The 23,009-nt window shown below is 42.6% G+C and overlaps 1 protein-coding gene and 1 pseudogene across 6 annotated transcripts in view; one reads left to right on the top strand and one right to left on the bottom strand.

Moving 5' to 3' along the window:
- The window catches only part of ATP6V0A1 (ATPase H+ transporting V0 subunit a1), a 55,395-nt gene that overhangs the window by 14,519 nt on the left and 17,867 nt on the right, over positions 1 to 23,009 (bottom strand). For 4 of the 6 annotated variants that reach the window (XM_060080340.1, XM_060080342.1, XM_060080345.1 and 1 more), the window contains exons 6-17: positions 19,460 to 19,563; positions 18,808 to 18,934; positions 16,867 to 16,949; positions 15,651 to 15,744; positions 13,006 to 13,218; positions 10,411 to 10,561; positions 9,381 to 9,520; positions 8,397 to 8,554; positions 7,868 to 7,958; positions 5,399 to 5,517; positions 4,643 to 4,859; positions 3,959 to 4,066 (exon numbers count right to left, since the gene is read on the bottom strand). In XM_060080340.1, the coding sequence (XP_059936323.1) occupies positions 3,959 to 4,066; positions 4,643 to 4,859; positions 5,399 to 5,517; positions 7,868 to 7,958; positions 8,397 to 8,554; positions 9,381 to 9,520; positions 10,411 to 10,561; positions 13,006 to 13,218; positions 15,651 to 15,744; positions 16,867 to 16,949; positions 18,808 to 18,934; positions 19,460 to 19,563 (1,605 nt within the window). The remainder of the gene's footprint in view (positions 1 to 3,958; positions 4,067 to 4,642; positions 4,860 to 5,398; positions 5,518 to 7,867; positions 7,959 to 8,396; positions 8,555 to 9,380; positions 9,521 to 10,410; positions 10,562 to 13,005; positions 13,219 to 15,650; positions 15,745 to 16,866; positions 16,950 to 18,807; positions 18,935 to 19,459; positions 19,564 to 23,009) is intronic. The other 2 variants (XM_060080343.1, XM_060080344.1) reach the window with 1 other exon arrangement.
- Positions 120 to 591, top strand: LOC132477873 (large ribosomal subunit protein uL15-like; annotated as a pseudogene).

Below are 23,009 nucleotides of genomic sequence, written 5' to 3'. Positions count from 1 at the left end.
GGTGGGGCCTAGAAAATCTGTATTTAAAAAAATATTTCCCCAAGTACAAACTGTATGATCATTTCGAGTGTCTATCAAAATGGAAAAGGCATGCACAGCTCTTCGGTCTTGGCCGCCGACATGCCATCCAGAATCAGGAAGACCCGGAAACTTAGGGGCCACGTGAGCCACGGCCACAGCCGCATCGGCAAACACCGGAAGACCCCAGGAGGCCGCAGTAGTGCTGGTGGCATGCATCACCACAGGATCCACTTCGACAAATAACACCCAGGATACTCTGGGAAAGTTGGTATGAGGCATTACCACTTAAAGAGGGACCAGAGCTCCTGCCCAACTGTCGACCTTGATAAATTGTGGACCTTGGTCAGTGAGCAGACACGGGTAAATGCCGCCAAGAACAAGACTGGAGCTGCTCCTATCACTGATGTGGTGCAATCAGGCTACTACAAAGTTCTGGGGAAAGGAAAGCTCCCAAAGCAGGCTGTCATCGTGAAGGCCAAATTCTTCAGCAGAAGAGCTGAGGAGAAGATTAAGGGTGTGGGTGGGGCTTGTGTCCTGGTAGCTTGAAGCCACACGGTGGGAGATTCATTAAATGATGACAAGTGAAAAAAGAAAAGGTATGCAAAAAAAAAATGCATGCACCCTTTGAGACAGCAAGTCCACTGCTGGGAACATCTGTGCCTGTGAAGTTTTATCAAGATACAAGGACAAGGATGTTCCCTGTGTTATTTGGAATAGCAAAGAACTGGGAACAACCAACAGAGCATCAACAAGAGACTGGTTACATGATTTAAGCACATCCAACAGAATGTTCTATGGAATGCTAGGCAACTATAAGAGTATCACTACGAAACAATCTCTAAGGACCCTAAATTTTAAAAAACCTACTCAAGGAGCAGCAGAGTGCTACAATTTAAAACACAATTGCTAATGTGTTTTAAATATATAGGTACATACACATATACATATTTCTATCAATAGATGATAGATACATGCTGAGATCTGCAGAAAAAAATTTTAAGGCAAACTTCCCCACCTGTTAACAATACCCTGGAGGAGAAGGTCGGGGAGAAGGGCTGGGGATTGGGAAGGCTTTCACAGTCAGTACTATTTGCATCTCTAACCAAGTGCACCTATTGCTTTGATTTTAGTTTTTAATGTCAGTTGGGGGTTGTCTGGATCATGGCATTACAGGCAATCTTTATGTCTTCCTCCACTTGTCTGTTCTGTCTTAATGCCCTAAGAAACAAATTTAAAGTTCACCAGGTGATTCTGATGTGTAGTCAGATCTGGGAACTGCTGAAGCGCCTGGCACCTCAGGTCATGCAAATATTACACCTGACAACCCACAAAAGGTGGACTAAAGGTGCAACACAGGTGCACTTTCTGCACCACACTGGTGACAAGAAAGGACTCCAGAGTATCTTGGGATGGATCCCAGGGTCGAGGAGGCAGGCTTTAGGCTTTAAGGCCTAAAGCAGAAAGCCATTTCTGAAGCTTTCCCCAACCAGCCGATGAAGTGAGGGGCAGACAGGTTAAACCTCCCAGCCAGACACGAATAAGTGTCCCTTCAGAACAGAGGGGATGTGAGTTACAGGAAGGGGGATGAGACACACATCAGCAGAAAGAAGAAAAGAAAGTATTAAACTGTGATACACTGCTTACAGACAACCAAGAGGACAGAGAACAGAACAAAAACAGATCAGTGTTCATGTCCTCAGCCCTTGGGGTCAGGGATCTAGGACCTCCGTGGTAGAATGATCAGCCTGATACCTTTGGGCTGCCCTCCAGAAACAGATGTTTGGCTGCTAAAGAACCAGTGCGCTAAGAAGTCCCTCTGAATATGCAGATTTCCAGACCAGGGACTTTTAACTTGGATAGTTTCATAAAAGAGGATGCCAGACTTAAAAGCATCAAGACTGATGCAGCAGAAGCACATCTTAAATAAACTAAGAGTAGCAGAAAGAAGAACGCCAATATGTGGACAGTATGTGCTTTAAGGTTTTTTTTTTTTCCTCTCATTAGAAAGAAGAGAGTAAGTCCCCATTTGAAAATAATTTTAAGCAGCAACATTTAAGTATCTTCTGATCCAAAATATCAGCCTTTTAAAACTAGTCCTAGAAGAATAATTATAGCAATTTTCTGAGTTAAAATGTTCAGGAACACCTAATGAAGGAAACAGTCATCATCTAAATATTTCATTTATCTAAAGGAGTATGATGCTACTAGAACACAATAGTATATGAGTAATCACTACTGGTGAGATTTAAAAAATATTATAGATTCATTACCTAGAATAGATTGGGCTAATTTGATATTCGTGCATTATAAGATTTTGGTTAAGAGATGTTTTAAGGACAAATATTGAAATGCTTAACATTCAAAGTGCTGTTACCGAATCACGAGCTAGTACTGGAAGAAGGAAAGATCAAAACAGAAGATGACTTTGGTTATTACACCAGATGCAGAGTACACACGAGACACGTGGCAGGGTGGAGGTCTCAATGAACAGCTGAGGACGTAAGGGCTTCTGAGTCTCTCACAAAAAAGTAGACACATACAAGCTTCCACTGGAAAGAGAGTAAGTTACAGCTAAAGTGGACCAAATGTCCAAGCATCACTCTGAAGCAGAACTTTAAAGTGCAGGGCAATCAATTCAAGAATCACAGAGATGTTCTCACTCCATGCTAAAAAAATCCATCCAGTACATGGTCACAAAATACAGACATGAAAGTGGATGAGTCTAAGAGCTGCCCTCTTGGATTAAGATGATGGGGCTTGGAGAGGGTACAACAACCGCCCTGCTTCCACAGACAGGACTGTACTTACATACTGAATGGAAACGTACTGGACCAATGGTAAAGATGGTTTCAGAATCGATTCCTAAGAGGTGGAAATCTTTTCTGTCATCCTCTCAGTGAGTACCAAGGACATACTTCCCAAGAGCACACATGTCCCACGCTCTCGATATAGTGAAAAGGAATTCTGCTGCACTGTTTGCCGCCTCTTTAAACAAAACGTGATGGTTTGTTGGTTTTAATTCACTCGCTGCTGCAGCCGCTGCTGCCTCTAGTCCCTGTTGGCTTGGGGGTGGGCTGACTGGGGCCCCCACAGGTTGCCCCTTCCTGGTAGTGAATGGAAGAAAAGAGGAAGGGAGAAGGAAACCAAGGAGGGAGGGAGTGAAAGGGGAGACGAACGAGGGCACATGGAAGGATGAAGATGGTCAGAAAAGGGAGAAGGCAGGTCTTGTAACTCAGCGCTCTCCAACAGGAGTCACAATCTAACAGCCGCATGAGTCACGCAACAAGATCTTTTGGTCTTTACCAGGCAATATAAGAAGTAAGCATTATTGCATAGCCAGAAATGGACATCTGGCATCTTAAGTGTGTGTGTGTGTGTGTTTGTGTAATTCAGGTGCACACATATATACATTAAGTAAACACAAGTATGTTGCTGTTTTTTAAAAAGAAAAAAGTTAATGTGCTTTAAACCAAATCTTTCCCCGTCCCGGATGTTTTGGTTGGGTGAAAGTATCACGGTCTCATTTTAAAAGAAAATATCTCAGCGTCAGCTCTGTGGTTGCCTAGGCAAACCACATGAGTGGGTTCACCTGTCTGCAGCTCTTGCAGCCTTGCTGTGGCTGATGCTGCACCGAGACAGGCCCAGACCTGGATTTTGCTGAGCACAACATGAGCAAAGCGTGATCAGGAAAGGTAAAAACTTATGACTTGTTCTCGCTACCTGGGCTACTCAAAGCTGAATCTGGATGTCTGAGCGGCAATTACATGTTTGGTTTTGGTTTTTTTCATTTCAGCAGGTCTAGTGTTCATGCTGGGATACAACACAAATGCATTTTAAGAGAATACAGGTTATGCACAACTCATTATATCCACTGAGGAATTGCCTTGATCTTAAAAAAAAAAGTCTAGTAAACTTTCAGCAACAGAAATACACCCACCAAATGCTTCCTCCTCAAATACTGATGGCGAAGGACCAGTGGTTTAAACAGCAGCATCCAAGGGACACACAGCAGCGCGACCACTACCAGGAAACACTGAATTCCTTTCTGCAAAGTAAGAGGGACAAGGCACATCACATTAATCAAATGTGCAGTTTCCAACTCCGGCACAAACTCCCTCTAAAATAGTACTTTCCTGTCGATTTATGAATAAATAACACAATCCAGCTCCTCAAAATAATTAGCAGATGTTGTGGCAAAGCCCAGGACTGTCCCATAGGATGAGAGTTATAAATTCTACCCTTTCTGCATTCAGAAGTTACAGCTCACCCTCCCAAAGGACGAGGATGGGCTGAATTTAGATTTGGATGTGTGGCTGATGGGGATTTTTTTTAAGGCTTTTTTTTTTGTTTTTTTTTTTTTTGATGTGGACAATTTTTAAGGTCTTTATTGAATTTGTTACAATATTGCTTCTGTTTTATGTTTTGGGTTTTTGGCCATGAGGCATGTGGGATCTTAGCTACCCGACCAGGCATCGAACCTACAACCCCCCTGCACTGGAAGGCAAAGTCTTAACCACTGGACCACCAGGGAAGTCCCTAAAGCTTTTTCAGGGTCACAGAAACATCTGGCTTCCTGACCTAGGAAAACCACCTAAGACAGTCTACCTCTGGGTTGACGCACCTGTCCAGAATACAGCATCGAATTACCAGAGTCCCCATAGGAAAAGAGGAACATGTTTATGAAATGGATCAGAAGGCTTGGCGCTTTCTCAGATGTGTGAGCATCATAGGCTGTCCACTTGTAAAAAATAAGGATAACCAAGTAGCCAAACAAAGAGGTCATGAAGATTATTTCCGGAATAAATCCAAAGTAGATATTCAGGGGCTTCTTGAAATAGCTAAAAAGTAAGAGAGAAAAAAATGTTAAAGGTGAACAGACCCAGGGTCACCCCTATACCAAGTATACTAGATTTTCTACCTAATGCTCCCTCAACTCTATGTATATCATTTGAAGAAGCAAAAGCCAGAAGAACTGGAGGCAACAGAAACAAGCAGGATTAACTATGACTACCAAACTTTTGGACCGTGAACAGCTCCAATACCACCCCTATCGATCTCTCATGAGGAAGAGATGGGAAAATCTAGTACATTCTGAGACCACAGTTCATAAGTTTATGTGAGTTACACATCAAGGGAAAAGAACATAACTCTCATTTTGAGGAAAATTACACAAGGTTTTTTTAAAGATCTTGAGTATGACTGTACATTGTTAAGGGACTAATATTAATAAGCAAGCTTCATTCAAACAAATGAGATTTTTATAAAAGCATTTCTTTAACATAGAACAGTGTTCTGAGTTATTAATCCCTCCTTAGAGGTGTAGGCAAAAGCACTGTCTGAACTAAGTGCATTCTTATGATGAAACAGAGTGACTCACGTATGGTTGAAAAGGCTCAGGCTGACTCCAAACATCATGTGGATGATACCAAGGATAACAGACATCTTCATCTTAAAGGAGTTGAGGAAGGTCAGTTTATTGGTAGCAATGTTCCAAATCTGTCACAACCCAAGAAAACAAAAAGGCATTACAAAGCGTTCTCAAATGGAAAAATATTCACCTATCCTAAAACATAGTTGTGTTTTTTTTGTTTTTGTTTTTTTTTTTTTCGGTATGCGGGCCTCTCACTGTTGTGGCCTCCCCCGTTGCGGAGCACAGGCTCCGGACGCGCAGGCTCCGGACGCGCAGGCTCCGGACGCGCAGGCTTAGCGGCCATGGCTCACGGGCCAAGCCGCTCCGCGGCATATGGGATCCTCCCAGACCGGGGCACGAACCCGTATCCCCTGCATCGGCAGGCGGACTCTCAACCACTTGCGCCACCAGGGAGGCCCTAGTTGTGTTTTTTTTAATTACGGAAAATGCTAAACATATACACAAGCAGAGAGAATAAGATAACAAAATCCCATGTGCCTATGGCCCAGCTTCAACGATTATTTACTGACTCCTTGTCAATGATGTTCATCATATCCCCAACCCACTCCCCACCTCCATATTATTTTGAGGCAAAGTCCAGATACTATGTCATTTTTCCTGTAAATATTTCAGTATGGATCTCTAAAAGGTAAGAACTCATTTTTAAAACATGACCACAACACTGTTATCATACCCCAAAGCATGAACAATGTTTCTGTAATACCACGGAATCGTTAGTATTCAAATTTCCCCATTGTATCCATACTTTTAAAAATAATTCACTTATTCAAAGTGGGGTCCAGACAAGGTCTATACACCATGATTGCTTGATACAGCTTTTAAGCCTCTAGAGGTTCTCCTTCCAGCTCTCCCTTTTTATTCATTACAAAAGATTTGTTGAAGAAATTGGGACGTTTATCTTGTAGATGCTCCCACAATCTGTATTTTGCTGACTGAAACCCAGTGGTGCTGTCCTTCCATCTATTTTTAAACATTAACTGCCTTATGCTTTGTCACCTAAGGCTTGGATGCCTGTAAAATTTTCCTGACAGTTCTGCCTCCACTTGGCCATCAGATTATGTTTCCTAAATCGTGACTCCGAGGCAGTCATTCCCTGTGCTGAAACCTCCCAGAACCCCTATTGTCATCTCTACGATAAAGTGCAAACTCTGTACCCTGATAAGCCAGATCTTCCACCATCTAGCCCAGCATCTTCTTTTCTGAACTGGCCTCCTCATGAACAGCTCATCCTCGGTGACCTCTAACCTGACAGCTTGTGGCTGGTTCTCTCTGCAGCCCCAGTCTTGCCTGACGTTCTGCAACTCCAACTGCCTGATGGACATTTATCCCTGGGTGTCCCACAGGCACTTTAAACTCAGTATCTACCCTGTAAGCACCAAATGAGATGTCTGCAAAAAAAAAACCTCTGTAACTACAGAACACTACCTAAATGTGAGATAATATTATTATTGGATTCCAAGTTACTTGAGGGCAGGAGCTGTGTGTTAGAATTATGTGTTTCCCCCAGCAGGCACTATGCCTTGCAGACAATAGGGATTCAGTAAACATCTGTTAAATGCACATATGAAATCTTATTAAATATCTCCAAGCCTTAGTTTCCTTATCTGTATAATACAGATAGCAATACCTACCTGACAGAATTGTTTGGGCATAAATCAGACATGCTGAGGGCTCAGTACAGTCTCTGAGCCATAGTAAGCATTTCAGTACCATTAATTTCTATAATAATTAAAATAATTAACTTTGTATCTCCCTACGTCTATGCTTTTGCACACACTTCTCTTCACCTATAACAATCTGAAATATTTTTCAAAGGTCAGATTAATTCCCATTTTTTACAAGAAACTTAATCTTTCTGGTCCATAATGATCTGCTTTTCCTCTGGAATTTTGTAATCCTTACAGTCTAACCTTTAGGCTTAAATTCCACACACACCCCTGCCCCCGCCTTCCCTGTTTAAGCATATAACACAAAAGACTTGATCACACTTTTCTTGCCTAAGTATTTGAAAAAAAATAAAATTCTGGGATAAGTTTTTGTCTAAGTATATAAAGATAAGAATGGAAATCTAAAATCCATAGAAAAGAGCTATTTTTCTCTGTTAAAACATCTGCTAAAAATAAAAACCAAACTAAGTTAAACAAAAATAAACTGGGAAGGAGTCTTGAAAATCAATCTTCCCAGAGTCAGTATTATTAGCCACCTCTAAAATAAGTAGTGCAGGGAAAATTACTTGGCTCCCCAAGGCATCTGGATATCTTGCAGCTTTAAAGTGCTCTGGACAGATACACTGAGGTTTTCTAAAAATATGTTAACTAAAACCCAAATAACTATTTATCTTCATTTTCATTCTCTCACTTCTGGGTTTCAGTTAAAACATTTGGTGTCAAACATATAGAAAAGAAGTGCTCTTACTGGATCGATGCCAAAAGGATATGGTCCACCGAAAACTCCATGGACAGCTGGGTTCAGCTGGAGGACAGGGTTCCCCCGAACCGTCTCTTCCCTACCATGTTAGAAGAAAAGCTGCATTTACTTTTTATTCAAGAGAGGGAAATTACTGGGGTCCAGAAACTGATCCCCAAAGAAACCACTGATACTATAGCTATTTTGTCTCTTCAATAAAAGAGGAGGGGTTAGCATCAGAGAGTGAGAAGGGATCAGAGATAACAAAAAGAAAAATTAAACACACATACAAGTCCAGATAGGGAAATTGGGGAACCCGCTTTTAACTTACAAAAGGAATCAATGTTCCTTAACAATGCTGAACCAATCACAAAGCACTTCCCAGGCTGCAGCATAAATAAGAGGAGACACTACATTCTTTTGGAATAGAGACAGTGTCAACCGCTTCCTAAAGAAGTGTTAGTTTACCACTTGTCTGGAAAACCAGAGCTGAACACGAAAGGAACAAGCTTTGACTTTCAGCTTCTTTGCAACTTACGTCCAGTTGTATAAAGTAAACATTGGCCGCACACTCCAGGATGACCCGAAGATATTAAGAGACTTGGAAAAGCAATCATTGTAGATGAGGCCAGTGTAGATGGAGAACACACCCATCAGCAGAATAATGTACCGTCCGCTGAACACAGTGCTAAACATCTGGGAGCCAGGAGAAAGAGGTCAATGCAATGTACTCATGAGCTGCAGCTAACGTCGTGACAGTGTTATTTAGGATGTACTAGACCCTTCCTCTCACACCACTCTTACCCCATTCTGGGTCAGAGAGCCTGAAGTAAAGACCAAAATACAACGCTAACGAGAAATTTACTTTCACAGCACGTGACCTCTTTACTGTTAAAATGAAAATAGCTTCTCTATTCTCTAAACAGTCTCTATAACTTCTCTATAAATTCATGGATCAAAGATTTCCAGATCATAATTTTCATAATGAATGCTTGAGAAATTATAAAGTTTCAGACCAACACAGATGTAACTTAAACATTACCTTGTTCTTGAATTAACTAGTGGTCACCAGTGGGGAGAGGCAAAGTGGGGAGGGACACGATAGGGGTAAGGGATTAAGAGGTACAAACCATTATGTATAAAATAAATAAGCTACAAAGATATATTGTACAGCACAGGGGATAGAGCCAATATTTTATAACAATTATAAGTGGAGTATAATCTATAAAATTTTTGAATCACTATGTTGTATACCTGAAACTAATATAATAGTGCAAGTCAACTATATCTTAATAAATGAAAAACAAAAATATAATAAATACACTTCCATCAATCACGCTAGAGGAAAGACTGAATTATCCTCTGTCTGTACAAAATGATTATAAATGTGTTGCCCTATGAAGAGGCAATGATAGTTGTAAGCAGCCAAAGATTACAGGAGAAAAATATTAGAAATATGTCAAGAAAATAATACAGTTATCTTATGTTTCTGAGTTTCTATCAAAAACAAACAAAACATTACCTCATTCTCATTCTTCTGGGAGAGGATCCGGCTCTCCCTTAACACCATCCATACAGCAAAAAGGGTCATCAAAATGCCGTGGCCAAAGTCCCCAAACATCACGGCAAATAGGAAAGGGAAAGTGATGATGGTATATGGAGCTATAAAGAAACCAAAGAAGGAAAAAGACCAAGTACAGAAAACCGCAGCAATTCCGCACATATCACATCCCTCTCTGTCATCTAAGATCAGTATAAGGTGACTTATTCCCAAGCTGTTGGTCAGAGGGACTCGCAGGGGATAACTTTCACGGCAGGATCTGCACAGCCTCACAAAGCAGCTCTGGTGGCATCCCAGCTACTGCCAGCATTTTCAACAAAGAACCACACAGGAAATGAAAGTTTTGTCTCTAGCCTTGGCACCAGTGTGGTTTGTTCTTTGATGCTTTTCTCTCACCCCTGGGGCAGGCCAGCTTTCCTCCCTTGTATAGTAACCAGCTGAAAAAAGCCACTGGGTGGGTGGGAGAAAGCCCAGAACCTGGAGCAAAGCAGGTCCTGCAGAAGGCTCCCACTGAAAATGAATTCTCAGACTCTGGATTTAATCATTAACTCTCTGAACAGAGGAGAAATCTGCCTTGTGCCTAAAATGGTCAACAATTGCTATATTTTCTCTGTCTAACCTGGAACAGGGAAGCTCTTTTAAAATATCAATTACCTTGGAAAAAACTTTTTGCTTAAAGCAGTTCCAGCAAATGGTGTGCAAGAGAAAGCCAGGTGCTGTACAGCCGCGAGGGCAAAGAGAGGAATCCAATCCACGGAGCTCATTCCTATAAAACTCCTATAAAACCACCTCCTAAAGGGGTGCCACCCAGCGATAAACCTCACTCCCTGCATCCAAACAGGCACCTCCTCACAGGAAATACACAACAGCTGAGGCCTTGACAACATCTTTAGTTTTAAGCCAATTGTGTTCAATTGCATTCAGAGTGAGGCACTGAAAGAAATAACAAAGAATAAAACCTCTAAGAGGGAAAAGAGTCAAGCTTTTTTACCTGGATTTATCTCTCGGTAAGTTCCAATTCCATAAGCATCCACTATGTTCTGAAAACCACATGTGAACTTGTTGGTTTTGTTATAAGTTGGGGGAGTCTGGTTGGTCTGCATCCTGTTCAGGATGGAGGGCACGGTGGAGCCGCTGTGTTCCTGGGAAACATAAAGCACGTATTTCAGAATCAGGTCACCCTCCTAATTGTGATGGTGGTTACACAGGCATATATATTTATCAAAACTCATTGAACAGTACACGTAAAATATGTGTATTTTCTTTTATGTAAATTATATCTCAAGCTTTCCGGTCTTTGGGGAAACTGGAACTAGCTATAAAATTTACAATGAAAGATTTAAATGAAGTCTCGGGAAAACTACCCTCACCTTGAAAAAAAAAAAATCTAAAATATGTAACCCAAGAAACTGTGGTACCTCCTCTGGAGACATCCTTATCTGCCTGTCTACAAGTGTCATTGTTCTCTTCTCCTTTTACGGAGGAAGCAAAGTTATTCTCTGGCTTTCTTCCTCCGCCACCTACTCTGAACTCCCTAATCCTTGCAGTCAAGCAGAGCACACTTAGCCAAAGTGGCTGGCTCATCACCGGATCCAAAGGTCTTTTCTCTTATATGCAAGCCCCTGACACTGCAGAGCTACCTCTTCCGCTTACCAACCATGCCTTTCCTGTCTCTTTGCTGGCTCTTCCTCCCCTGCCTGTAACACTGCAGGGCCCCCCATGTTCTATTATTAGCTCCTTATTTTCTCTCTTGGAGGTCTCACGCCCTTCCAACCTCATGCAACCCATTTCTTTCATGTTGCCCTTTCTTTTGAGAACCTATCCCATTTTCTGCTTGAGATTTCCATGTGGATTTCTGTCCAACCCCTCAATGTGACTGAAACTGAACTTATCATCCTTCTCCGATCAATAAGTTTCTCGTGCTGAACTTTTACTTCCATCAATGAAACTATTATTCTACCAGCCACCCAGCTTTGATGCCTCAGAAACATTTTAAATTTTTTCTCCTTGTACTTCTCCTGCACATTGCTAAATACCCAGTATACCAATTGATACCTCCTTCAGAGTGTCTCACAAATTCATCATTTGCTTTTCCCATTGCCAAGTCTTACTGCAGGGGTCATTATCACTTACTGCTCTGTGTTTACAATAACCTCCTAACGGAACCCCTACTTGTAAACTCTCTCTATTCCCCAGTCCAACCCAGATGCTATCAATGGATTACTCATTCTATTCTATTTATTTATTTATTTGGCCATGCCTCGAGGCATGTGGGATATGGGATCTTAGTTTCCTGACCAGGAATCAAACCCGGGCCCCCTGCAGCGGAAGCACAGAATCCTAACCACTGGACTGCCAGGGAAGTCCCTGGACTACTCTTTTAAAACCGTTTTGATCATGTCCTTTCACTGCTAAATAACTTCCAATGTCTCTCCACTCCCTTTGGGATAAAATTTAAACCCACTAACCTGGTATTAAAAACCCTTCATGGGACTTCCCTGGTGGCGCAGTGGTTAAGAATCTGCCTGCCAATGCAGGGGACACAAGTTTGAGCCCTGGTCCGGGAAGATCCCACATGCCGCAGAGCAACTAAGCCCGTGCGCCACAACTACTGAGCCTGCGCTCTGGAGCCCGCGAGCCACAACTACTGAGCCCGTGTGCCACAAGTACCGAAGCCTGCGTGCCTAGAGCCTGTGCTCCGCAACAAGAGAAGCCACTGCAATAAGAAGCCCACGCACCACAACGAAGAGTAGCCCCCGCTCGCTGTAACTAGAGAAAAGCCCACGCACAGCAACAAAGACTTGACAGAGCCAAAAAATAAATGAGTAAATAAATAAATTTATTTAAAAAACAAAACAGAAAAAAACAACCCTTGACAATTAGGTTCTAGTCTCCCTGACCTAGGTTTGCCTCCTGCTCTTTCGGCTCACCCATTATGATTCCTGTTCTGGCCCAACCACACATGGTCACACTGTACTTCCTGCCTTTGTCCATACTGTTTTCTTCTCACTGTTGCCAGTCGACATCTTACCCATTCTTCAAAGCCCTGAGTAAATGCCACCTTCCTGAAGCTTTTTCTGATCGTCCTAGTTGGAAAAGCTAGTGCCTTCCTTCCCTCCACATACATAAACTACTCTTAGCACAGACTGTGTTGTATGCACATCAGCCTCTTCAAATAAGTCATAAGATACCTGAAGGCCCATTTTTTACATCTCTGTACCTCCTGGCCCCTAGATCAGTGCTTTGGATAGGGCAGTAGCTCTAATTAACTACTAAATGGAACTGCGAGGGTTATATTATGGAACTAGTCTAATGGACAGAGAGAGTGGATCAGGAAATTGATGTTCCGATTTTGAGCTATCCTGAGGATCATGGGTATATGCCCAAATCATTTAATCTCTTTTTCAACTGCAATTTCTACATTCGAAAAATAAGCATATACAAAATGTACTGTCAGGATACAAGATGAGTATATTAAAGAACTCTGAGACTAAAAATGCCATAAAAATGTAACTGGTTCATGTTACTGTGGATGGGATCCTTTCTTCCTGGCTGTAGGCTGCACTGCTAGCTGTGGGGGACTCACCGTGCCCCTTCTGAGTGCAAACTGGATGGAGTCAAGGTCAGTGACAGGGCACCAGACCTCCGCAATCAGGCACTTCTGGGTCACATCTATATTGCACAGGTTCAAAGTGTGGTAAATGGCCTTCATCTTCCGCACTTTGATGAACCAGACACGGATGTTCTTAGCAGCTGCCTGCAGAACCCTCTGGCGGTGATCCTCCGTTTGATTCAGAACCTTTTGGGAGAGAAAGGAGCAGACAGGGATCCTTCTAACACCAGTCTTAGATTTCAGGACATGAAGGCAAAGAGGCACAGCTTTCTGAGACGGGCAGGTGGGGATCTGGGTTTTTTCTTCCTCTGGCTAGAATTTTCTCTTTTTTTTTTTGGCCAAATTATAAGAAATTAGAGTTCCAATGACTAACATTCATATTCATTTAGCTTCAAGCTGAAGAGAAACCTGAGAAAATGGTTTTTAGCTTTTCTCTCTAAATTTAATCTTACCACAAAATCCACAGCAGAACGTAGGTCACTGGCTTTTATCTGGCTTGCTAAAGAGCAATGACTTTCCATGTGGAGCCTGTAACTCAGAGTCAAAGATGTCAGCATCACAGGCCCAGGAGCTGACCAAGTTGTCAAATCCCTACTTAAGAACAGCAAGTGGCAGAACACCCTGAACATAAGCCAGCCTCAGGGACTGGGGGGACAGAGGCACTGCTGAACACCAGCATCTGCCTCTGCCAAGAGAGGCTGCCTGGGCTTCCCTGGTGGCACAGTGGTTGAGAGTCCGCCTGCCGATGCAGGGGACACGGGTTCATGCCCCGGTCCGGGAGGATCCCACATGCCGCGGAGCAGCTAGGCCCGTGAGCCATGGCCACTGAGCCTGCGCGTCCGGAGCCTGTGCTCCGCAGTGGGAGAGGCCACAACCGTGAGAGGCCTGCATACAGCAAAAAAAAAAAAAAAAAGAAGAGTGGCTGCCTGCCAGGGGGAGGAGACACCACGGCCTTTAGAGGGGATTTACACCGCCACATACCACGGTCAGCATGGAGCAGGTAAGGCTTGATTCTTCTGTCAGGCTTCTTTTCCCCCCAAGAAGGCTTTGGAAACTAGCACAGAGTTCCCTCGGAGGAATCACATTGCCAAGAATAGAGTGGGAGGAAGAGCCAGGAACACTTTACGTTCTACTGCCTTGTTTATCACCAAATATTTAAGATTTCTATAGCAGAAGAGGGGGCTAAGCCAAAATTGGGCAAGCACCCCACCATGCACACTTGTGCATGAGAATCTACCTTAAATCTCCACATTTGTTTGAAGAGAAAAAACTATACATTAATCATTTTAGCTCAAGTCTCCATCATAGCTGGCTTTTCAAGTCAGTTTGGGAAAAACGTCCTCACTGCTCCCTGAGAAACTGTCTTGGGCAGTAGAAAGTAACTTCCATGAGAGGTTTAAAAAAAAAAAAAGCCATGGCATGCTAAGGGAAACTCTTGGATCACTTGAGAATAAAGGAACAAAGCTACTTTCTTTCCTGGTTGTTGACAATTTCACAATTACTATTTAAACTTCTGGAAGGATGCTAAATAAACTTGCAAGCAATGTTCTATTTGCTTTTCTCTTTCCCCACCAGCCCACGCCCACACATCTCACTCCTTGGTATTCAATCCCTTTTAAAATTTTACTTCACACAGTTTGGTGTTTTAAAAATCAGATTCTAGTCATTTGTAACGACTACTGCACATGCTCTTCAAAATCTACCACAAGCCTACCTCATAAGCAGGGGGTAGAACAGTCCTAGAACCCAGAATGTACTAGCATGGCTTATCACCCACCAGCACTTCTAAAAAAACTCTTCCCTTGGTTAAACAGGTAAGTGTATCTGAAAGGAGCTGGCAACGGGTCAAGTCGGCGGGTCACATACAAAGGGGGTTGGAGGGAAAGATGAGAAAGGATGCTGAAATGGGAGTTATAACGTATCTCTGACAATTTGCCACTGCTGGAAAGAACTGCCTTTGGGATTAAGTATGTTTATTGATGCTTCAAGGGGGCAATCATCACATCCTTTCAATAGGGAACAAAGCTCCAACTGGGCACTCTTTTCCTTCCATGTGTGCATAAATCACGACTCCCTACTTAGAACCCCCTGACAACCATGGTGTGTGCAAACCACACACACTGCAATTTGGTAAACGTTTCTTCTTGGGTACAAGAGTTACACCAGGACTCACTGGCTAGACTCTGTGGTTCAGATTCAAGGTGACCAGAAGGATACACACCAAGCTGTTAAGCGTGGCTGCTCTGGAGACAGTGTGTGTGAGGCAGAATTGACTTGATATGTACTTCTATGTTATTTGATTTTTTTTCTTAACTAAGCATACTTTACTATAAAAATATCTCAGACTCATGAGGAGGGGGACCGAATACCCTAGGCAACAACGATTTCAGAAGCATAGCATCCCTGTCTTATTTGAAGATGATTCATGCCATTTTTAAGTCATTCCGCATGGGAGCTGGGGAAAAGTTTCAAGGAATGAATTAAAAATAGTAAAAAAAGAAATGTATCCTGGGCTGCTGCAGGTGCCTAATCAACTAACTATTCGTGTTTCAACGGAGAAGAATGGTCTTCTACTGTAGTATTTCACAAAAACAAATTCCCTCCGGGCCTCTGTGTACCATTTGGAGATCGTCAATCCTGGTATTAACTCCAGAAGCCATCTCCTTCCTCTCCTGTGGCGTCTCGGGACAGGGATAGAGTGAGGCCCGGAACCTGGAAGTGCAGACGCAGCCTGAGAAACACTGAAATGCTTTACCATAGCCGACTTAAGCAATCTCAGAACGTAATGTTAACCTACGAGAAGGACCCAAACAGGATTCGTTCAGACTGATGCACTAATCAATAATAACTATTTGGGCTTCCCTGGTGGCGCAGTGGTTGAGAGTCCGCCTGTCGATGCAGGGGACACGGGTTCGTGCCCCGCTCCGGGAAGACGCCACATGCCGCGGAGCGGCTGGGCCCGTGAGCCATGGTCGCTGAGCCTGCGCGTCCGGAGCCGGAGCCTGTGCTCCGCGCTCCGCAACGGGAGAGGCCACAGCAGTGAGAGGTCCGCGTACCGCAAAAAAAAAATAAAAATATAAAAAATTAAAAAAAAAAAAAACTATTTATGGGAAGGAGCCTACAGACAGAGCAGCAACATGTGAACTGTTTTGACATTCTGTGTAGCTATTAAATTCCTTTAGATTAAAAAAAAAAAGAAAAAGAAACGGTGATACAAATTACATGATAAATTGCTGGAGAAAAATGGCATGGAGAAAAGATCTCATGAGCAGAATTTCAGAAGAGTTTAAGGGCACAGTGCCTATGGTACACTGCTAGGTATGAAGACCTGTTGTCCCAGAACAATGTAGAATTTATAAATCGTGAGTCCTAATTACTTTTTCTAAGAAAAGGAAATTGTGATTTTGACAGTCTAAAAAAATAAACTTAGGGGGCTTCCCTGATGGCGCAGTGGTTGAGAGTCCATCTGCCGATGCCGGGGACACAGGTTCATGCCCCGGTCCGGGAAGATCCCACATGCTGCGGAGCGGCTGGGCCCGTGAGCCGTGGCTGCTGAGCCTGCACGTCCGGAGCCTGTGCTCCGCAACGGGAGAGGCCACAACAGTAAGAGGCCCACGTACCGCAAAACAAAACAAACAAAAATAAATAAATAAATAAAATAAATAAAAAATAAAATAAACTTAGGCCATTTCTCATTGTTTAAAATAACCTTAACATTATTAAAAGATATATTCACCGTGTCAAGGTGAACTAACAGGGTTTGTGTTTCTCTATTCTCTAGGCTTAATAATAGGTGGCTTGGATGCACCCTCAGGGGAGGCACCTTCCTCTTACCCTTCACAGATTTTCTTGACTCTGTTTTTCAGCTGATCGCCTTGGAAGAAAATGATGAACACAGACTTGTGCACGTAGTCTCCCTAGGCCCCAAACCAAAAACCAAGAATTCAGACTTATAATCCAGAAGAAAACTTCTTAAGTAACTTACTTTCTTGGTGATATAGAAACAACTGGAATCTTTTAAGGATATGGCAACTGTGTATTTTAACCACTACCCGCAATCCATTTCTTAAGCTCACTACGAGAACATGTGCCCTGTAACCTCTGATTCGCAAAAATCTTTCTGTACTTGTTTTTCAACTCAACCAGGAGATTGACATGGATGCAAAGATGATTCTCTTCTTAGAAGAATTTAGCCCTATTTACCAATTCAACTTTAAACTGAATACATCTTATATTGCCTAAATGACATAAGTACAGAGAAGAGCAAAGAGAAGGAAGCCATTCCTGCCTATTCCCATGCTTAGAAACTCCAGATAAAGGGGGCTGAATAACTACAAGGAACTGAGTAGTTGGGAAGAATGCTGATGCAGAATCTCATGATTCATGCCCATTTACACCTTAGGGGGCAGGGAGGAAGGCAATCCATTCCAAATACCAAGTTGGTACCTGAAGTATGAGGCAAAGGCTAGAAGGAAAGATGAAGAAAATAAGCTATAGTGGGTGTCAACCAGAACTATCTCCGGTTGCCTGTATTTTCTCCTATTCCTATAGAGCTTTTGTTACAGGAAAACAAACAAAATTATAGGAGGATAAGGAGGGAAGAAGAGTGAAGGAGTGAAGAAAGTAAGGCTCAAGAGTCTGAAATTCCTAAGTTCTCTAGGAATAAACTGGAGCACATTCTTCGCGCAGCTGCTCTGCTGTAGATATCCAGACCCTCCCTTACTCGATTTATTGATAAAATGTTTCTGTTGCCCAGAACTTGGCTGAATATTCCTGAGAACAGCTCCACACTAGGTGTGATTGCTGACTACAATGTCTCTACAACCCAAGGACAGCCTTCAGTAAGACCATAACACTGCTCCTCCATGTAAGGAGACACTCGCCGTAACCTAAGGGTCACCACACCCCTACTCGGTACCGAGGAGAAGATCCATTTACCAGGATCATTTCTAGTTGTATGACCCACCGACTCTGAGAAGCCTCATAATTCAACCTCTCTTCTTAGGTAGAAAAAAGAATACTAATTTAAGAAACCCAAAAGACACTTGAGAACATAAAAACCAACTCCAAGTTTCTAAATAATACTAATACCAAAGTGAAATAAATTTTTTGCAGAACATTTAATCTTCTTTGCTTGTCATCCCTGAAATTAGGACTCACCATTCTAAATGTAGGTTTATGCTAAGAACTCTGTCCCATTATGTCAAATGCCAAGATGCTAAGCTACTTCTACTTTCCAAAGCATTGGGTGGGGAAGATCATCCCATCTTGTACAATATAAATCTTTAAACTAAGTTCCTAAAACTCCCAACAAACAAGTAGACAAAAAACTTTACCAATTAAAGTTTCATCAGCTTATAAAGATCACAGTTTAGGAAATCTCTCCTCTTTTTACATATGGATGTTACCAGACTTGGAACTAGATGTCTTTAAGTTAATTTTCATAGAAAGTTAATTTTCTTTGGGTCCCAGATAAGTAACAGAAAACATATAAAGCTAAAGTTTAAAATAACTGGAAAAAACATACTTCTAATCAAAATAATACCTACAAAGGTAAAGCTTGAAAAAATATATGTATACGTCACATATACATTGTATGTACACATGTGATGGAGGTAAAGAGGAAAAGAGCAGCCCTTCAAATTCATAGATCAAAGCAGAGTAAACCTAAGGGCTCCTCCATGGGAGGGTCAGGTTCAGGTGGCACCTGCTGCGTAACTGCTCTGAGCTCCCTTTACAAGACCTACTCCATGAGACGCAATTTCCTTGTCTTACAGTCACAGGATCCTCCAGGGGGTTCTCGATTTCAGCCTGCCGCAGGAACACATTCCCCCGGCACACCCGCCAAAGCATGCGCTCAAAAGTAGGGATGCGCTCCCGGTTGATCACACCAGCCACGAAGCTGTGGGGAGAAGAGCCATATTGGGAACTATTCCACGCCACAGTATGGGAGGAAAGTGAGAGCAGGGGGCAAAGACGCCAAACAGGAGAATATGCATTTTATGTCAAAAGGGCTGCCAGGGCTTCCCTGGTGGCGCAGTGGTTGAGAGTCCGCCTGCCGATGCAGGGGACACGGGTTCGTGTCCCGGTCCGGGAAGATCCCACATGCCGCGGAGCGGCTGGGCCTGTGAGCCATGGCCGCTGAGCCTGCGCGTCCGGAGCCTGTGCTCCGCAACGGGAGAGGCCACAACAGTGAGAGGCCCATGTACCGCAAAAAAAAAAGGGCTGCCAAAGTCTGATTCCTGGACTCAGCAGAGGGTTGACAGAACAACTCAGGAACCGAATCCAAAGCGACTTAGCAACACTTCGCAATGGGTTCAGAAGAGAGGGCATCCGGGAAGCAAGTGAATGCCCAGCCTCACCGCTCTTCTGAAAAGCAAAAATGAACATGACCCCACTGAGTACAGAGGGCTGAAGTGGTACGTACCCAAGTCTTAAAGGCGTGCCTCTTCCCATCTCGCTTGGCTCCAAGAGGGATGAGGATTCTTCCAACAGGTCTGGATCCGCCATCTGCTGATGATGCAATTCAGCCTGAATTCACAAATCAATTAATATCTAATGAAAATAGTTAGTGGCATGCAGGGAACGAGGAACCAGGAGATAAGTTCAGAAAATAAAGATGAAAAAAAAAAAAAACACCAAAAGAGAAGACATACCTACAAAAAGAAGACAGAAAGAACAGGGGAAGAAAACAAAGGAAAGAAACAAGAGGTAAAGGAAGCAGAATTACCCCAGTAAAGCATCTGGGGAAATGGTTTTAGAAATAAGGAATAAAGGAAAAAACATTAAATGATGGTAACACCTGTATAAATCTGTTACTTGGTGGAAACCATTTTTTCTCTTATGTTTCCCTGAATGAGCCATGAAAGTACCAAGAAATACCTTTGCATATGGATAGAAGCTAAAGTGTTTCTTCCTTTCGAGCAAAAACAAGGCAGCTCTGCAGATACATTCAACACCAACTTTCCAGGCAGCTACAAGCTAGAATTTTCTCTGGGTAAGAATGCAAAAGATGGAGACTCTCTTTCTATTTTTTTTTTTTTTTACAACTTTATTGGAGTATAATTGCTTCACAATGGTGTGTTAGTTTCTGCTTTATAACAAAGTGAATCAGCTATACATATACATCTGTTCCCATATCCCTTCCCTCTTGCGTCTCCCTCCCGAGACTCTCTTTCTAAGGAAGAAAGAAAGGTGTTGTCACCGTCTTGAACAGGAGAAAGATAGAAGGGGCATCTCCAGATTTCTAAGTTTTCCACGCTCTTAAAAATTCAGAACATGAGAACTTTCAGCATGAACACTGTAAAAAATGCTCCAAACCATGGGATTTAAAGAGTATTTCTTTGTCCAAAAGGATAAGAAGCACAATAGCTGGGCAGGCATGAGCCTCCGTTGCATCAATAAAGGGAAGGAAAAGTGAAAACATATCTGAATGTTCTAGTTTCTGACCAGGAATCTAGGAATATTAAAAAGTTCACGTAGGGCCTCCCTGGTGGCGCGGTGGTTGAGAGTCCGCCTGCCGATGCAGGGGATACGGGTTCGTGCCCCGGTCTGGGAGGATCCCATATGCCGCGGAGCGGCTGGGCCCGTGAGCCATGGCCGTTGAGCCTGCGCGTCCGGAGCCTGTGCTCCGCAACGGGAGAGGCCACGACAGTGAGAGGCCCGCATACCGCAAAAAAAAAAAAAAAAGTTCACGTAGAAAAAAAAAAAAAAAAAAAGCAAAGGGCTTCCTTGGTGGCGCAGTGGTTGAGAGTCCACCTGCCGATGCAGGGGACGCGGGTTCGTGCCCCGGTCCGGGAAGATCCCACATGCCCCGGAGTGGCTGGCCCCGTGAGCCATGGCCGCTGAGCCTGCACGTCCGGAGTCTGTGCTCCGCAACGGGAGAGGCCACAACAGTGAGAGGCCAGCGTACAGCAAAAAAAAAAAAAAAAAAAAAGTTCACGTAGGCTTTACAGTTTCAGGATTCTTGAGAACATAGCTTAAGCCAACCATCTAAATCAAGTGAAGTGAAGAAAAAGTAACAGATAATAAGCCAATATAGAGCATGTGGACTAGTTTGATTGTTTAGATTTAAAATGATTTCCACCATGACAGTTTATACAATAAAATGAAAGAGGAGCAGGATCTTCTCAGACGTAGGTCTACATTTCCTAGCCTCTCTCTTCATAATACATCTTACCACCTTCCCTCTCATCAGGAAGGAGAAGCTACCCTAAAAAATGCAGGCCAACTGACTTCTCCACTGACTGACCTCCCCAACTTCAATATCCATGCACTACGTGTTTGACCAAAGACTAGAAGTAAGCAAGAATAATCTTCCTTTTCAAAAGCAGAACTAAACAAAAAATCAGGAGAATTTTTCTCTATCATTTTCACTCTAAATTTCAATTTGATTCTATTTCTGTCAACCCCACTATCGAAAAAATGCCACGTGGGAACCCCTCTTGATAAAGTCATAGGACCATAAGTGTAAAGTCAAAGGGTGGGGGGGTGGGGAACTGAGTATAAACCAGATGATAAGTCTGAAAGTCTAAACAAGTGAAAGCAATTGTTTGGGAAGTAAATTCTAGAAGCAGGATCTACTCTCAACAACCAAAAGGAAAAAAAAAAAAAAAAAAAAAGGAAGGGTAGGCACTGGGTACACCAGAAGTGCAGAGAAATACTGTCATGAGATTTGGAAAACTTTAAGATGAGATAATGGGGGCACAGGTTACCACTTGCCCTCAAATGGAAGCTTACGGGGCTCTTTTTGTTTCTACTTAAAATCAGATCAGCTGACTGCAAGTCACAGGCAACTTGTTTCGAGGATCCAGGTGACTACTGCCTTTCAACTTGCTCTTAGGGTGTCCCTTGCCAAAAACCAGTGAAACTGACTACTACCCACAAGCCTCCTGTCTACTTCCCTACATGGTTCACAAGACCTGGTTTACGCAAACCATAAAGATCAGACTCGGTGCAAACATATGTGCTCTAAAGGGGAAAACTGATGGAACAGCAAGTAGTGTTTAGCAACTAGACTACTCCAAAAAGTATATCCAGAATTCTCTGGGAATTAAAAAAACAAAAGAAAAAACCCCAACAGAATTAAAATTAAATAGAAATTTGCAATCATATTCTAATTAATAATTTCACTATTTCATACTTAAGAATCCTAAGTCTTAGAGAGAAAAGTTAAAATTTGTCAAATGAAATAATTGTGCCTGATGAGAAACTAGATGTCCACAACCACTAACTGAGGGCCTTTAAAGCAATACTGAAAACCATGTCATCAAGTACCTAAATACTAACCTGGGTTCTCTAATAAAAGTACTGCCAAGGTTCTTCTAAATTACTTGCTATGCCCGCTGATTTACCCCTTGCCCCAGTCAGAATTCTAAAACCATGCCTTGAAAAAAGGAAGTAGCAGAACTTCAGTAGTTCTATTTCTGCACTTCAGTATAAGCGGCACATCCAGTTCAAGCTACATTACCAAGAGCAAACACTTCCGTTTCCATCTACATTGAGAAAGAAATTATATTTCTTCACCTAAGGTATTCACTCAAGCCCCAAAGGAGATGGCAGATGGGAAACAAAAGTAAAGAAAGCAGATGGATGGAAAACTCAGAAGGAAAGGAAGGCAGGGATCTGCATGCCATTAACCATTACTTTTCCAGTCTTCTTTACGCTCTCATATGTTATGGTGCTTATGGTAAAAGATGCAGAGAAATCTCTCCAGCTCTTACAGTTCTTCATAAGCAAGAAGACTGAGAAAAGGATAATCATTAACAAGTCATTTTAAATGCTCTGGATAAGAAATGGCTAAATCAAATTTTTAATCATTATAAATCATAAGAATATTCAATATATGTTCACTTCTCCCTTTCTACACCCTTGGCCAATCATAACCCCTATGCCTGGAGATGCAAAGAATCATCTTCTGATTTAGCCATTTTCTGCTAACTCATTATTGTAAATTACTGATCATATTCACCAAATTA

Source organism: Mesoplodon densirostris, chromosome 18, assembly GCF_025265405.1.
Source record: "Mesoplodon densirostris isolate mMesDen1 chromosome 18, mMesDen1 primary haplotype, whole genome shotgun sequence".
Lineage (NCBI taxonomy): Eukaryota > Metazoa > Chordata > Mammalia > Artiodactyla > Ziphiidae > Mesoplodon > Mesoplodon densirostris.
Note: the sequence above shows the minus strand (reverse complement) of the source record. Positions and strands in the feature narration are given on the sequence as shown.